At 37.1% G+C, this 15,801-nt stretch overlaps 1 protein-coding gene across 1 annotated transcript in view; it reads left to right on the top strand.

Annotated features, from left to right (window-relative positions):
- The window catches only part of ARHGAP42 (Rho GTPase activating protein 42), a 169,112-nt gene that overhangs the window by 101,736 nt on the left and 51,575 nt on the right, over positions 1 to 15,801 (top strand). The window contains 3 exon segments of the mRNA XM_040544183.1: positions 9,711 to 9,789; positions 9,792 to 9,808; positions 14,034 to 14,148. Of these exon segments, the coding sequence (XP_040400117.1) occupies positions 9,711 to 9,789; positions 9,792 to 9,808; positions 14,034 to 14,148 (211 nt within the window).

Below are 15,801 nucleotides of genomic sequence, written 5' to 3'. Positions count from 1 at the left end.
GGGGTAATTTCTAATCAGCATATATGGCTGTACTGATGTCTACAAAAAAAAAGTCTGGATTGCTTACAACACGAACTGCTTATTCCATATGATTTTTGATTGAGTACACTGAATTAACTCAAGCTTCCTTCTGAATTCCTAAACAGCATGGGTAACTTTAAAATCATTTAAGGTCACTGGCTTTTGGGTAGGATCAGGAGACCTTTTTGCTATTGTGATAAAACATTTTCAGCTTTAAAAAAATGTCCTAAACCTGCTTAAGAGAATAATTTAAAAGTCATTTTCTGCTGTTGTAGGAATCTTCATATTATTTAAGCAGTAATATGCTGAATAATAGCCTAAGTATGGTACTCCACTAAAAATACTTCATATTTAGTAGACAGTAAAAACAATAAAACCAGATTACGTGTGTAGACTTACCAGTCCTGCTGTTTGGGCAGGAATTTAACAGATTCCCAGACATCTAGCAACTACTCTTGGAATCAGCAAATGCCAAATAAACTCAAGAGAAATCTGCAGCTTAATAATAGGGAGTCTAATGTGTCCGGCTTTGCAACCTGCCAGTATTGGCAGGTTTGCCTGTCTTTTCACAGCAATGCTGGGAACTTTGAATTATTTTTCCATTTCAAGAGAGATTTTATTGGAGAGAAATAAATGGCATCTTACAAACACAAGGCCAAATGCTGTTATTTGTTCATTTAACAGTAACTACTTCTTAGTTTGAACAGAATTTTAGATCTCATCAAACAGTGAAATTTTAAGCTTTTTTTTGTTTTAGTCTTTTGGTAAGGACATTCTGTCTGCACACCTCTGATGTAATTAAATAGAGTATTATGAAATGGCTGTAGGGTTCTCCACTTCCAGGAAAGACTTTGGAAACTACCTGATATTTGGATCTGTCATTACAGAAGACATTAGAAAGGGAAAAGAATATTTTTCAGAGCTTTATGAACCTGAAAGGAAATTATCTCTTGCAGAGTTATTCATTATTTTACACAGATGTGAATTCCATCCTAAACTTGGATTAGTTTGGGACTCTTTTAAAATATGTTGGTAGTTCTATGTATCTCGTACCTGATTTGAAATTAGATTATTTTTTAAACTGCCAGTTTTTAATATCTGTCTTCATAGCTTTAGTGCTGCTAAACACTCCTGTATTTCCTGTTTATTGCCTTATTATTCTTCTAGTGGCAATATGTTCCTTTTATTATGATAATTTGTGTCTTACACACCATATTCTTTTCTGCATTTTCATAGTTTGCATATGCTTGTAGGTTTTTAGTAAAGAATTGACTAAAAGATTTATAGTTGCTAGGTCATTTATTTTTTTATGTGATGAATTCAGCTTCAATTCAAACATGTTTTCACTAGTAGTTATGAGTAACATAAGTCGCAATTTATGGCTGTGTTAACCCTATTTTATATTGAGCATCAATTGTTCTTTATCAACTATGATATAGCTTTGTTTCACTTCCATATTATTTGCTAGCAGTACATAAAAGGATGCCCTTTAACCTCATAGCTTTCTCACAGACTTGGAGAAACCCTGTATTGTCCTGTCCTATTAAATTCTGATTGGGAAGAAGAGCAGAAGGGAACAAGTTTTATACGTCCTTTTTATTTCTCCTTTTGAAACATCTCTTTGGGCCTTATATTGGTCATGTGAACATTCACATAACAAATAAAATCTCTACCAAAAAGAAATCCCACCATCCAGACATCTATCCAAATGCAGTCTGTGTCCTTAGATGCGTGTGATAATTAGTTTTATTAAAAACAAACAAACAAAAATAACACACACACACAAATAATCTCTATCCTCCGTAAGATTTCTAAGGCAATATAAAATGAAGATAAAGTTATTTTCTTCTCAGAAGTTAAGAATTGATTCTTACATCTCCCATGAAATCCATAGGATCTGAACTCAAATCAGTCCCTTTCAAGACTCAGTTTAAATCAGTATCCTACTTTTCCTTGTCTTACTACCAACTAAGAGATGATCCCAAACTTCACAACTCCAAACAAAATACGAATACCTTTGTAGAAAGACATTTTGAATTTTTGTTTGCAAAGTTATGAAAAGTGTGTCTTTGAAAAATAGATTTGAAGTCTAAAATCCGAGTAGTGAACCATCCCCAGTGTTCCATTAGATTGATCTTTTTGTAGTTCTTGTCAAAGAGAAAGAAAGGGAATGTGGCTTTACAGAATTCAGCTGAGCTCACCATTGCTTTCAGTTTCTTTCGCTGACAAATCTGTCTGTCTTGTCTTTCTGTTGCACTTCTGTAACACTTCCTACTGTTTCTGAATCTCGGCTTGAGATGGTGCAAAACATGTACTAATTTTGGGTGGTGAATAAAAAAAAAAAATTGCAGCTGTGTTTCATAATGTTCACTTGTCTTCTAATTAAATAAGGGATTCTCAATGATTTTTTTCTCCAAAAGTGCTTCTTTGTAATGTTTTCATTTCCTTTCTTGATCCTTTTAAAGTCACCTCTTACAAAAATGTGTTTTGTTTTGTTTTTTAATAGTTACACGAAATACTGTTATTGAAAATGGGTTTATTTTTATTTAAAGATTATCATGTTAAAATTTAACTATGAGTCATGTTAAAATTTAACTATGAGTTCTGGGACAAACAAAGAGTAAAAATATTTTATTTAGGGACAAATGTAGTCAGGATATGCTAGTAGATAAGTATAACACCAAAGTCATCACAACTAGAATAAACAGAAAGAAAAGTTCCCTTCCAGATGGCAAAGGCTCTTTATGAAAAGTAAAGAGGAATAATTTATATAATAATTTTTGGGGGAAATGTAACAGTTTTGACATAAAATACATAGACACAGAGTAATGGCAAACTTAGTCCATTAAAAAAAAAAAATCTTGACGTTCCCACTGGAAAAGAGAAGTCAAAATGTAATATGTCTTTCTGCTTCACATCCCAAAATCATCCTATGGTTAAAATTTGTGGGAATCATGCCAGTGATTAGTTGCATGCCTTTGATTAGTTGCAGTATGGAATCAAAATCTTTCTGAACAGGAAAAAAAATATCTGACTGAATTGAGTGACCTTATTGATAGTTCATGTCAATCTTTTCATAGCCATACATTTCTGTAAAGCAAAGTGACTGGAGAATCATAGAATCACAGAATGGTTTGGGTTGAAAGGGACCTTAAAGACTGCCTAGTTCGAACCCCTCTGCCATGGGCAGGGATACCTCCCACCAGACCAGGTTGCTCATAGCCCCATCCAGCCTGGCCTTGAACACCTCCAGGGATGGGGCTTCTCTGGGCAACAGCTTCTCTAGGCAACCTGTGCCAGGGCCCACCACCCTCTGACTAATGAATTTCTTCCTAATATCTAATCTAAATCTTATCATAGAATCGTGGAATCATAGAATGGCCTAGGTTGGAAGGGACCTCAAGGATCATCTAGTTCCAACCCCCCTGCAATAGGCAGGGATGCCACCCACTAGAGCAGGTTGCTCAGGGTCTCATCTAACCTGGTCTTGAACACCTCCAGGGATGGGGCATCCAGTTTCTCTGGGTAACCTGTTCCAGTGCCTTACCACCCTCACAGTGGAGAATTTCCTCCTAACCTCTAATCTAAGTCTCCCTCTTTCAGTTTAAAACCATTCCCCCTTGTCCTATCATTATCTACCCGAGTAAAGAGGCCTTCTCCATCCTGTTTATAAGACCCGTTTAAGTATTGAAAGGCTGCGATGATGTCACCCCAAAGCCTTCTCTGTAGGCTGAAGAGCCCCAGCTCTCTCAGCCTGTCTCCATAGGAGAGGTGCTCCAGCCCCTTGATCATCTTTGTGACCCTCCTCTGGACCCACTCTAAAAGCTCCACATCCTTCTTGTGCTGGGGGCTCCAGACCTGGACACAGTACTCCAAGTCTGGCCTCACCAGGGCTGAGTAGAGGGGGACAGTCACCTCCTTTGACCTGCTGGCCACTCCTCTTTTAATGCAGCCCAGGATGCAGTTGGCCTTCTGGGCTGCAAGCACGCACTGCCAACTTGTGTTGATCTTTTCATCCATCAGAACCCCAAGTCCTTCTTTGCAAGGCTGGTCTCAATGAGTTCTTCTCCCAGTCTGTACTCACTTCCAGGATTTCCCTGGCCCAGGTGCAGCACCCTTCATTTAGACTTGTTGAACGTCATTAGGTTCACATGGGCCCACTTCTCCAGCCTGTTCAGGTCCCTTTGGATGGCATCCCTTCCTTCTATCATATCAACTGCAACACTCAGCTTGGTGTCATCTGCAAACTTGCTGAGGATGCACTCAATCCCACTGTCTGTGTCATTGATGAAGATATTAAACAGTACTGATCTGAGGACAAGTCTGGTCCAAAGACAAATCTACCCTTTTTTAGCTAAAAAACATTACTTCTTGTCCAATCGCAACACTCCATGACAAAGAATCCCTTCCCAGCTTTTCTGTAGGCCTCCTTTAGGTACTGGAAGGCCCTATAAGGTCTCCCCAGAGTCTTCTCTTCTCCAGGCTAAACAACCCCAACTCCTTCAGCCTGTCTTCTCAGGAGAGGTACTCCAGCCCTTTCATCATCTTTCTGGTCCTCCTCTGGGCTCGTTCTAATACATCCATGTCCTTCTTGTGCTGGGGACCCCAGAGCTGAATGTAGTACTCCAGATGGGTCTCACCAGAGCAGAGTAGAGAGAGAGCTGTCTGTGCTGTTTACAATGCAGCCTAGGATATGTTTGGCTTTTTGGGCTGTGAGCACACATTTCCAGATCATGTTGGGCTTCTTATCAACCAGCACCCCCAGGAAAGGTCCTTCTCCTCAGGTCTGTTCTCAGTCCATTCTCTGGATTTGAAGGCCACCAGGTTTGTCAGGCACAATCTGCCCTTAGTGAAGTCATGTTGGCTGTCACCAATCACCTCCTTATTTTCCATGTGCTTTAGCATAGTTTCCAGGAGGATCTGCTCTGTGATCTTGCCACACACAGAGGTGAGACTGACTGGCCTGTAGTTCCCCGTGTCTTTCTTTTTTGCCTTTTTTAAAAAATGGGGGTTATGTTTCCCCTCTTCCAGTCAGCGGGAACTTCACCAGACTGTCACAACTTCTCAAATATGATAGTGGCTTAGCAACTTCATCTGCTGGTTCCCTCAGAACCCTGGGATGTATCTCATCAGGTCCCATGGACTTGTGCACATTCAGGTTCCTACCTGGTCTCGAACCTGATCTCCTACAAGGGTGGTTCTTCATGCTCTCAGTCCTTGCCTTTGTCTTCTGGAGCTTCGGATGTGTGGCCAGAGCTCTTGTCAATGAAGACTGAGGCATAAAAGTCATTAAGTACCTCAGCCTTCTCCATATTCTGGGTAACCAGGTCTCCCATTTCCTTCCAGAGTGGGCCTACAACTTCCCTAGTCTTCTTTTATCACTGATGTGATAAAGAAGCCTTTCTTGTTGCCCTTGACATCCCTAGCCAAATTTAATTCTAATAGAACATCTCTTGTGGGACACATCCATAATTAGTAGTATCTTGAGCAAAATTTATTTCCAAAAAAATAATTTTCTCCTTTTGGAGATTGTTTAATCACTTTCCAGATGAAACTATAATGGAAATCTAAGCAGAAAGTAAAAACAAGAATTAAATCTGGATCCAGTAGTATAAAGCTTGGCTCTGTCAAGGAAGTACTGGACGTTAATGAGACTTCCTTACATGCTAGAAGCTGAGGATCTGCTTAAGGGCTTTCCAAATAGTGATGTTGGAAATTTGAGGCATTTAGAACTGTAAATATTTTTATATTGATTTAAGGCATAGTGACTTGACCCACCTGAGAACAGTTCAGCTATAGACAGACATTTACAATGCTTAGAGTCTGCAGACTGAACTTGATCTTTGCAAAATGTACTGGTAACGTATACACCAATATAAAATGTACCAAGGAATGCTTTTTTGTAATTTATCTTTTTCTGTATTTAGAATTTTTACATTGCATCCTCTGAATTGTCTCAATAGTGATTTCATATATATAATAATGATGTTTGAGAAAGAAAATGATTTATAAATTTCCAGGGCAAAGAGAAAGGATGAGGATTACTTTCAGGAAGGCTGTGCAAGGAAGAAAGGCAAGCGGATGCTGAAGGGAATAAGAGGCTTGGTGCAGAGGTCAGCGATAGTATCTTCCTAATGGCCATGTACCTTATAGTTTGTTATGGCTGGTGCTGGCTGTTCAGAAAACAGTACACCTTTCTTGTCCAGACATATCTGTTTGCTCCTTGGAGTTTGATCCAATATGAGACCTAGAGACAGAGGCAGTCCTCCATCTCATAAGCTTTGAGGAGATAGCTTCACATGGAAACTTAATTCATAAACCTCCTGGTTTGCAGAAAAGCAGGATTCCCAGTCTCACAGGCACAGATTGGAGGAACAAGGACTCAGATGACTCATTTGGGCAGCTGCTGTGTGTAACAGAATGTTTTGAGGATTGCAGAATGAGAGGCTGGATCTGGAAGGAGATTAACCTGTGACTTCACTTGGGATGCGCGTGTGCTGTGAGTCACTGGCTGAGTGTGAGGTGAGAGTTATCTTGGCATAAGCTGAAGTTTCATCTCTTCCAGAAAATGAATCACCTGCTTCTGTGTCTTTTCTTGTTAATTTCTATGAAATAAACAGTTTTCAGAGGCTTCAATACGTTCAAATGTGTTTTTACTGGCACGTCTGATGGCATTTGAAGCAAAAGGAACTCACTTACCTGTTGAGGCCAGTGTTTTTTAGGCATTTCCCAGAAGCAGGTCTGAGATCTGCACAATGCCAGAAGCACTATCCTGCTGCCACTGCAGCCTTATTCCCAGAAGTATCACCTAGTAAAGAGACATACGCAGTCAAAACTGCCAAGTGATCTATATTCTCAGTCTACTTCAGTTTATTTTCCTTACTCTCTCTCCTTTCAGTTTGTCTTTGAAGTGAGAAATTTTGATGTGTTAGAATCCAGTGAAAAAGAAAGAAGCTAGCAACATTGTGCCTGGAAACACTGCACTTGGGCTCAAAGTTATCCTAATATCAAGAAAAGCCCCAAATTGTTATCTTTCTCTTTAAATTAGCTGGTATAAAAACTATGCGTATAAAGTTTTGGTGGATCACCGTTACAGTGGGGTAATGTGTTTGGGAAGGGACTGGCAAGGTGGGCAGAAGACCAAGAGAGCCTTCATATTCTGTTGATGGTGCCATGGAGATCACCGTGAAGCTTCATGTGAGGTGCAAGGTGCCTCACAACCACAACTAGTTTATCTGTATTTATTTTATTTTATTTTATTTTATTTTATTTTATTTATTTATTTTATTTTTTTTTTATTTCTTGGATGGTTGTATCTGGTAAGATGTGATAATTTAGTTTCTGTGTTTTTTTACATGTGAAGAGTATAGCTGACATGATCTGTAACTCATGGGGTTCAGGCACGGTTGGGCTGGGTGATTCCCAGTCTTACACAAGTAATCCTGCAGGAGATTTGCCTTGCCTTGTCTCATTCCTTAGTTCAGGTCTTCTTCGGTGTCCTACAACACTGTCCTTTGGTGTTCACTTTTCAGTGGTGTGGAAACATTTTTTAGAAGTAATTCTCTTTGCATTTTTTATTGCGTAACTTGACTGTGGCCTTGACTCAGCAATTCCCTCAAGACGGTGACTTTGCCACCTGTGTCACTTGGGTTTCAAGTAATGTAATTCCCTTCTTTTCATCCAGCACCTTAGTAATGTCATCTCAGAAAATAACAGTAGGCAACTAGCTGCACCTTTTATTCAAAAGATACATATCTGTGGTCCATAACCATCTGAACTTGATTTTTGTTTGTGACTGGAGGAGGTGTTGATGTACTCAGCTTGCTCTTACTTGATTGTAAGGGCCTGGAACTTGAATATTGCCCGAGAAAACTGTGGTCATGGAACTGATCTGTAATTTTGGTCCCACAAAAGTTGATTTCATGGCTAACTGGTCATTTAGTGAGTCCTACATTCTGTCTTCTCTCTTTCTTTTCTGAATGCTTTTGGGAAAGATTTGGAAGGATAATTCATACGCTTTAGTTTCCCTTGTGATGCAAAATTCACGCTTCTTCCCCCCCCCCCCTGCACCCCCCCCCGATCTGCATAGCTTCGATTAAATATAGGTTGGCATTGGGGATTTTATTGTATTTCTTTTTAATTAATACTTTGTTGAGTCAGGTGCTATCTTTTCTCTGGTGTCTTTTGAAGCTATTTCTATTGTGAAATAAGAACACTAAATTGTGCATATTTTTCATGCTAAATACATTTATTTATTTATTTATTTATTTTGCAGGATAGGAATTACCTGTTTCATAATCTAATATAATTATCATTGATAACTTTAGTCACTGGAGCTAGTCAGTCAGAGGATTGCTGTTATAGTTAGTTAAGAGGTTTCAATTCATGGCATTAAGTTCTTCCTTCTATATCTTATTTCTCTGGCTGGCCAGACTTTCCCATGAAATGACAAAGAAAAATGGTGATCCTAAAATGCAGGCTAGTTGTTTGCTTAGTTCATAACAAATTTTAAGAAGAAAGGGGTCAGGAAAAGAATCACTATAGCTCTGATTATGACCTGATGTTACTATTATGTCCAGTAATTAGTTTTTCCACCATTAATAGCTTTTGCACGTGTGTGGGTAGGACAGGTCATGTTGACCTTTCTTTGTTTTCTCAACATGTTCAACTTGTTAAACGTTAGAAAGAATCGTTAGGTCTTACTTAACATTATAAAAGTCACTGGCAGAGGGTTGCTTTCAATTAGTGCAATGTCTCAAATATACATCTTTTCAAATGTCTCAAATATACATTTTAATAATGAAAAATATATTTTTAATATTAATAATCATATGAGATGTTTGCTTTAATCCCTTCTCTCATTTCCTGAAATCTGGCCCATCTCAAAAGATGGAAAAGCTAAGAAAGATGTCTTATTCTTAAGCTTCTGTGAATATCAGATCTTAATTTTTAAAGTATATGTTGTAAATTAGGTTACAGAAAATAAAGTACTTTAAATGTACTTGTAACAGTAGCTTTCTTTTATATTAACATTCATTAAAGTAGTCTCATGGTGAAAATGTGAGGATTGTCTGCACATGGTGAAAAAAAGAGGAGTGGGGAAGGAAAATGGCAAGATAATTCTTTTAAATGAGACAAGCTTAGATATTCAGACACATCAAAAAATTATTGGAAACAGACTTTTGGACCAATTTTCTTTTGCAACCACATATGTGCTTTTCCATCATCCACATATTTTAAGAGTGTGGGTGGAAAACAAGGATATATTAGTCTTAAATACAGAGGATAGACCTCTATCATCATCAAATATGTTATACTCACCACCTCGTCCACAATGTTTATATTCAGCAAAACAATATGAGACAGGTACATATATTTGTAAAGCTTGGGAAAGATTATTTTATGCTAAATATCTGCTTGGGAAGATACTGCCTAGCACTTACACGTATGTATATGGATGGGAAGCTACACAATTCTGTTTTATAGGTTTATTATTTATGGAAAAAGTTCTACTTAATACTGCATTTACTAATCAGTCCTCCTGGGGTCTTCATGCTCAATTCAGAACTGAACCCTAAAAACATCTGAACAAACAAAATGGTTTTATAACCAAGCATATTTTGGCACCTCTTTTAAGTTAGCTGTAATGTTTAGTCAAATGCTTTACTTGGCAATGTTTTGTTTTTCAGGATGGGAAGAAGAAGTTTGACAAGGAAAGTGAGAAATATTATTCCATCTTAGAGAAGCACTTAAATTTATCAGCAAAGAAAAATCTCATTTGCAAGATGTAAGCACTTAACACAGTATTACCTGGTTTCCAGTTTGCACAGAGATCATGATAACAGATGTGTATATTATTTATGTGAAATGTGATAATTTCTTGTAGTGACTCTTGCTGTGAATAAAATTCCTGAGTGGGATTAATACAGTCCTAATAACAGTTAAATATTTTAACAAGGCAGTATTCTACATGTCCAACTCTGTATACTTTAAGTGACCAAACTAATGTTTATCGGTTACAACATCATCAAAGAATTATATTACTACAATAAAAACGTGACTTTTATTTATAAGATATATCTGAACTATTTGAAAGACAAATAAGTAATAGCTTTTTTGCTATTCAGTTTATTGCTCAGTGAAATTATGCTTGTTTCACATAAATTTTAATTTGGGAGACTGAACCGAGATAATTTGAATAATACTTTTTGCGGTTCTTTTTCTTCTTTTTCACCTTATTGCAGCATCATGCTGCAATTGTACCCACAACTTCAGCTTTAAAGAGTTTGTATGCCTAATTCTTATTTAAAAAAGAAACAAAACTGAAGACTTCCAGTTTAGCAGGAGGATTCCAGGGTTTTTCAGTATGCTGGTAGAAATAATTATGATTCATCTTTGAGACAAATTACAGTATAAAAATTAATTTGATCTCAATGGCACTGTTTTTTCCAGAAGTCATTAGAATTATTTTGAAGGGGTTACTGTTATCATGATGACTCTTAAAATCATGAGGGTTATTTTGCTGATGGAGTTTTCACAGAATATGTGACCGTCGGTCACAAATCATAGATTTTTTTTCAAGTTTACCAGTAATTCTGTGATTTGAATCAAAAGAGGCTTAGTGATTTAAAATTTGCAATAACGTTTATAATCCTGAATTACCATAGCTGTGTATGTAATAATCAGTTTAAATAGGACATTAATTATATAGGACAGGTTAATTGTTCCACTCATATATCAAAGTTTTGTATGTATAGCTTTCACTTTTCCTAAATACCCAGTGTATTGATGAAGAAACAGTTCTGTTGGAGGCTAAGCAGCAGCTGAGAAAAAAAAAATAATTTCTTACCAGAATGTGGAAAATTGAACTTAAGCAATTATTTACTCTAGAATATAAATAAATAAAGTATTTTACTCTTGAGACATGAGAATAATTGCAGCCTAAAAACAGAAACTAAAGCGAAAAGTAATGACTGTGAATCTAATAAACTGTGGTAGAATAACAATGGATTTGGCTCAAGTATATAAACTAATGGAAAATCAGAGTACATTTTTCCACTGTGTCCTTAAGTGACATTTCTGGATTTGAAATTTCATACTGAGTCTGAGGGTTTTTTTGCTTTTCTGGATACCCCACTTGTAAAGCACATAGGACATACCTTATCATTTTATCTTCCCCGTTTTTATGCAGATAAAAGTGTGCTGAATCAGCAACATAGACCTACCGTAATTAGAAGGCACTATAGCAAATCAGTACCAAAAATGATGACCAGGGAGACTTTTGGGCTGTATCCGTATTGTAAAGAAAAGGATGCCAAGCACCGATTCCTGGCCCAAAAGCCAGGTGATAGCTGTTGACTCACACCCAGAGCGATCACACCAAAAATAATTCTTTTTTTTAGCCCACTGTTTATTTTAATTGCTCAGGTTTCTTAGTACTTCATCATATTATGTGGGTTGAAGAGTATTGGGAGGGGCAAGTTCTCGTGCTGTCTTAAGCTGTTTTACATATCTCACTTGGGTGCAATTGAGAGCACCTTAATTAAGCATCTAAAGTTTGATGGTCTGAACATACTTTGTAGAGAGTGGTTGGCATATGTTCATGTAATTGAAATGTGGTGAATATTTTAAGAGTCTGCAAAGACTGCCGACACAGTTTACATAGATCAGTAGAGGTTTTTCCCCCTAGCATCAAAAAGCAACTTCATAATACTGTCTTTTCACTGCCTGCAGAAATTCATAACAGAGCAGACATCGAATGATGTGGAAAAGTTAGTAAATTCTTGATATTATTTCTCTGAAATCCGTTCCAGAATTAGGCATAAATATAGACCAAAGGCTTCACTCTCCAAGCTTATGTGAAGTTCTAGTGTACACTTTACTGATATCCTACATCAAAGAAATTATCACTCACTGTAACTAGATATCATACAAGTAGAAACTCAAAATCGCATCCATCAAATCCTTTTATTTTTTATATGCAGTTTGAAGTCATAAAATATGTGAAAGTCCTTTCAGCTTTTGAAACTTTAAAATAACTTTCAAAGTGTTTCTTACAAACCTGAGTCCTCAGTATTCACGCAAATTTATCCGCTTCTACAGAAGATGTATTCTGGAAATTGTGATTTAGTCCCTGAACACTAGTGGTGATTATGGCCTTAATTTGGGAACCCATTCATACTTGCAATAGCACTGAGTTATCATAAGTATCATTACAACTACAACCTGCTTAAATGCTGTTCAGAATAGAGATGGATTTAATTAGGTCTTTAAACACTTTCCTGAGTTAAAGCCTGAAAGACCTCATTGCTAATGCCAGATTATACTATTTATTTAAAATTAAATGTGAAAGCTAAGGTCTGTCTCAAGTGCTTATTGACTGCACTTGTGTGAGTGAGAATCATGTCCCAAAGTGGTAGCACCTGGTTCTGTTCAGCTATGTAGCATTGCCTTGGTGATATTTTTTGTGAAATAAAGCTATTAACACAGAGTATGGAAGAAGATAGTAGCTGAATGCACTATGTGAATGGCATGTGGTAGAGTTAATTTGGTGGAAAAGCCCTTGATTCTTGGAATTTTGAGTGTTTGTTTTCTGTTTCATAATATTAGGTTTTGTACTTGATTTCCTGATTTGCCTTTTGTAGGCATGGGAAGGGAATGCTAGTACTGAATCACTTGAAAGATATTGTTGAAGCCTGTGCTTTGAAGTGGTGCTAGAGCATAGTGCTAGGGAAGTGGATCAATATTGTTAAGGGCTCTGTGTATCCAAATCATGGTAGTAGCATGTTCTTAACTTAAGAAGCAATGTTAACTATGTATGATGCTATTGATGGCCAAGTCCGGCCTAAAGGAAAACACTGATTTTCTGCATTTGTACAGTTACAAGTACTAAACCTCTTTTTGATATGTTTGCTGTTTTAATATTTGCTGTCAAGGGAGACAACATCTAGCTCTTCCATTTTTCCCATATTTGTTACTCTTAATGCCAAAAATGAAACATGGAATTTACAGAAGTACATGAGTACGCATCAGAAAAAAGCTGAACTGGTTTCACTTGTATGGTTGAAACTTGATAAAATCTCTTTTTGACCCAAGACCAAAAGCTGACAAATAAAGCCCAAAAGGGATTTGCTTGAGAAGATGATTTGTTACTGTAAAGGGAGAATTAAAATGGAATCTGCATCTCTTCTGTAAGGATTATCCTTGTATTACACTGCTTGTCTGTTATGTCCCTCTCTCATGCCTTGTTTAAATTGAGGATAGAAGCCTATTACTCTTTATCAGCGGATAAGAGTTAATTCCTTAGCTTTGTAGGCAAAAGTCTCTGTTTTGGTCCTGCATCTTCATGTTGGATGGTATTATTGAGGCATTTCTGACAAATATTGCCTTGTAGTTATGGCACTTGAAAATTAAAATGTGAAACATAACTGATATATGAGGATAAGGACTTGGACATGTTTGTATTCCCAGAGCATAAGATCTATACTATGAAGCAATGTTGCAAGACTTTGCTGTTAAAGACACTCTCTTTTAGAAACAAAACAATTTCTTGAGAAGGTATTTGAAACTGAGGAATATGTATGGTTTTGGTGCACATGATAAACATTTCAATAATTTCAATAGAAATATGATCTTTTGGCCCTCCCTGATTCCTGTCTTGATCTCTTCTTTTTTTAAACATTCCATGTGCTACGGACAAAGTTCCCCATGCCACCTTTCTTTGTTTCATTTGTTTTCTTTCAGCCTCTCCTCAAAAGTAGAGTATAAAAGTGCAAAAAGGAAAACAAAACAAACAAAAAACACTGGGGAAGAGTCATGAGGCAAAAATGTATAATGTTGGCTTCTTAAGCTTACATTTAGATATTTTAAGTAGGTATTTATTTTTTTCAGGGAAAAATGAGCCCCATAAAGATTGTAAAGTAGTCTTATGAAAGATCTGTTTAATTATGGCAATATCTGTTTTTAAAGCAATCATGAGTAAACTAACGTCTATGTTTTGTTTTGCCTTTTAGGCAGATACACAGATTGACAGAGAACATCAAAACTTCTATGAAGCATCTTTAGAATATGTTTTTAAAATTCAAGAAGTACAAGAGAAAAAGAAATTTGAATTTGTTGAACCTGTAAGTTTTATATTTTATTCTTACAAAATTTAGAATGCATTTATTTAAAGCTGGAAATTTAATACAAAATATATATTTTGTCTCTTTTTTAAATTGTGATTACAGTTCATTTGTGTATAGAGAGGCATTAAGATCTAGGCTTGGGCATTTTCCATGGTTATTAAAGGTTTATGTAAGAGTATCATATTTACTACGAAGTGAAATGTCAAATGACTTGGAGTGTGCCTAACATTTTAATGGGACAACATGTAATGTTTTGTCTGTGCAACACTTACTGGGTATTTCCTAACATCATGGTTTCATGGCTGAAATTTTGAGCTAGTTTTTGGATTCATACATTCCATATAGGCAGCATATGTTTGTTTTTCCAAGTTATACATGAAATAACGTGAAAAATCAGTTCTATAGGATGGGTGTATTTCCGTTTTGCTGGTGAAGTCATTTGTCTTTAGTTTACCATGCATAAAAAAGAAACCATACCTTGACATGTCAAAAAGAGGAAGATGAAGTTATGCTCTAAAGTCCATGTTTAGATATGGGATTTCACGTCTGGGATTTCCTCCTGGACTGCACCACACCCCAGAGAGACCTGCCAGGTTGATCAGAACCAGAAGCTGCTTCAGTGCGATGTGCTAGCATATTTCTATGGCATATTAGTAGTATTAATACTGTTCATGTCATGGAGGACTAGCTTGCCATTTGCCTTATTTATTAGCACCTGTAGGCCTTGACAGAGAACTTCTAGTGTCGTCTGTCCCTTCCTGTTAAGCATTCTGAGCAGAGCAGAACATCATTTGTGAAAAAGGAACGTGACAAGCATAACTTTTTCTGTCTCCACACCATCTTCTAGCTCCCCTGTAACTAACCGAAGCTGCACTCCTGACTGAAACAGGTTGAATTACGTCTCTAACACCCAATGTCACCAAGTAGAGCTTCTCAGATGCCTTCCTCCTATGAGATGAGAATGTATTGTATAGTGAATGTTTGACATTGATGCAAACTAATGAACCTGAATTCAGCAAGCAGTACTTACAGAAATCCTATCTTTATGGCATGCAGCTGCCAAATCTTAGAGACTAAAACTTTGCTTAGATTCCTAAATAAGAACATTTTTCTACCTGTCACAGATTAATCCAGAGTGTCTCTCTCTGTCTCCTTCTGTAAAACTCTCACATCCTGGAAAAATCTAGCAAACTTGACCTAGCTCTGACCCTTGTATAGGAGACTTTATGCTCCTTTAAAGTAGTAGAAACTTGCTGTATTGAGAAGGCATGGCACATCAGGAAATATTGTTGTGCAATTCTGTGTAGTTAAAAGGGCATCTTTCATCCTATGTGCTAGATAGAGAGGAAGAAATAATTTAATTCTGTATATTATAGCTGGAGATACAGAGTTTTATTCTTTTGACCAAGAGCTGTCCTCACAATATGTCAGCCACCGCAGCAGCTATCAGTTACCAAAAAGAGATTTATTAGTGCATCAGTGCTGATACTGAGCAGCAAGCAGGGGAGGTTGCTGGTAGACTCTGTGTTGCGGACCTGGGTATTTTTGTCACCAGGTGTATGCATCCAGTAGGTGAAATTTACTTGGGGTAGATCAGTTGCCATCCTGAGTTTGATCAGTAGGCTGTTTGGTCCAGTGTGCTGTTTGTTACACA

The sequence above is a fragment of the Cygnus olor genome, chromosome 1 (genome assembly GCF_009769625.2).
Source record: "Cygnus olor isolate bCygOlo1 chromosome 1, bCygOlo1.pri.v2, whole genome shotgun sequence".
NCBI lineage: Eukaryota > Metazoa > Chordata > Aves > Anseriformes > Anatidae > Cygnus > Cygnus olor.
Note: the sequence above shows the minus strand (reverse complement) of the source record. Positions and strands in the feature narration are given on the sequence as shown.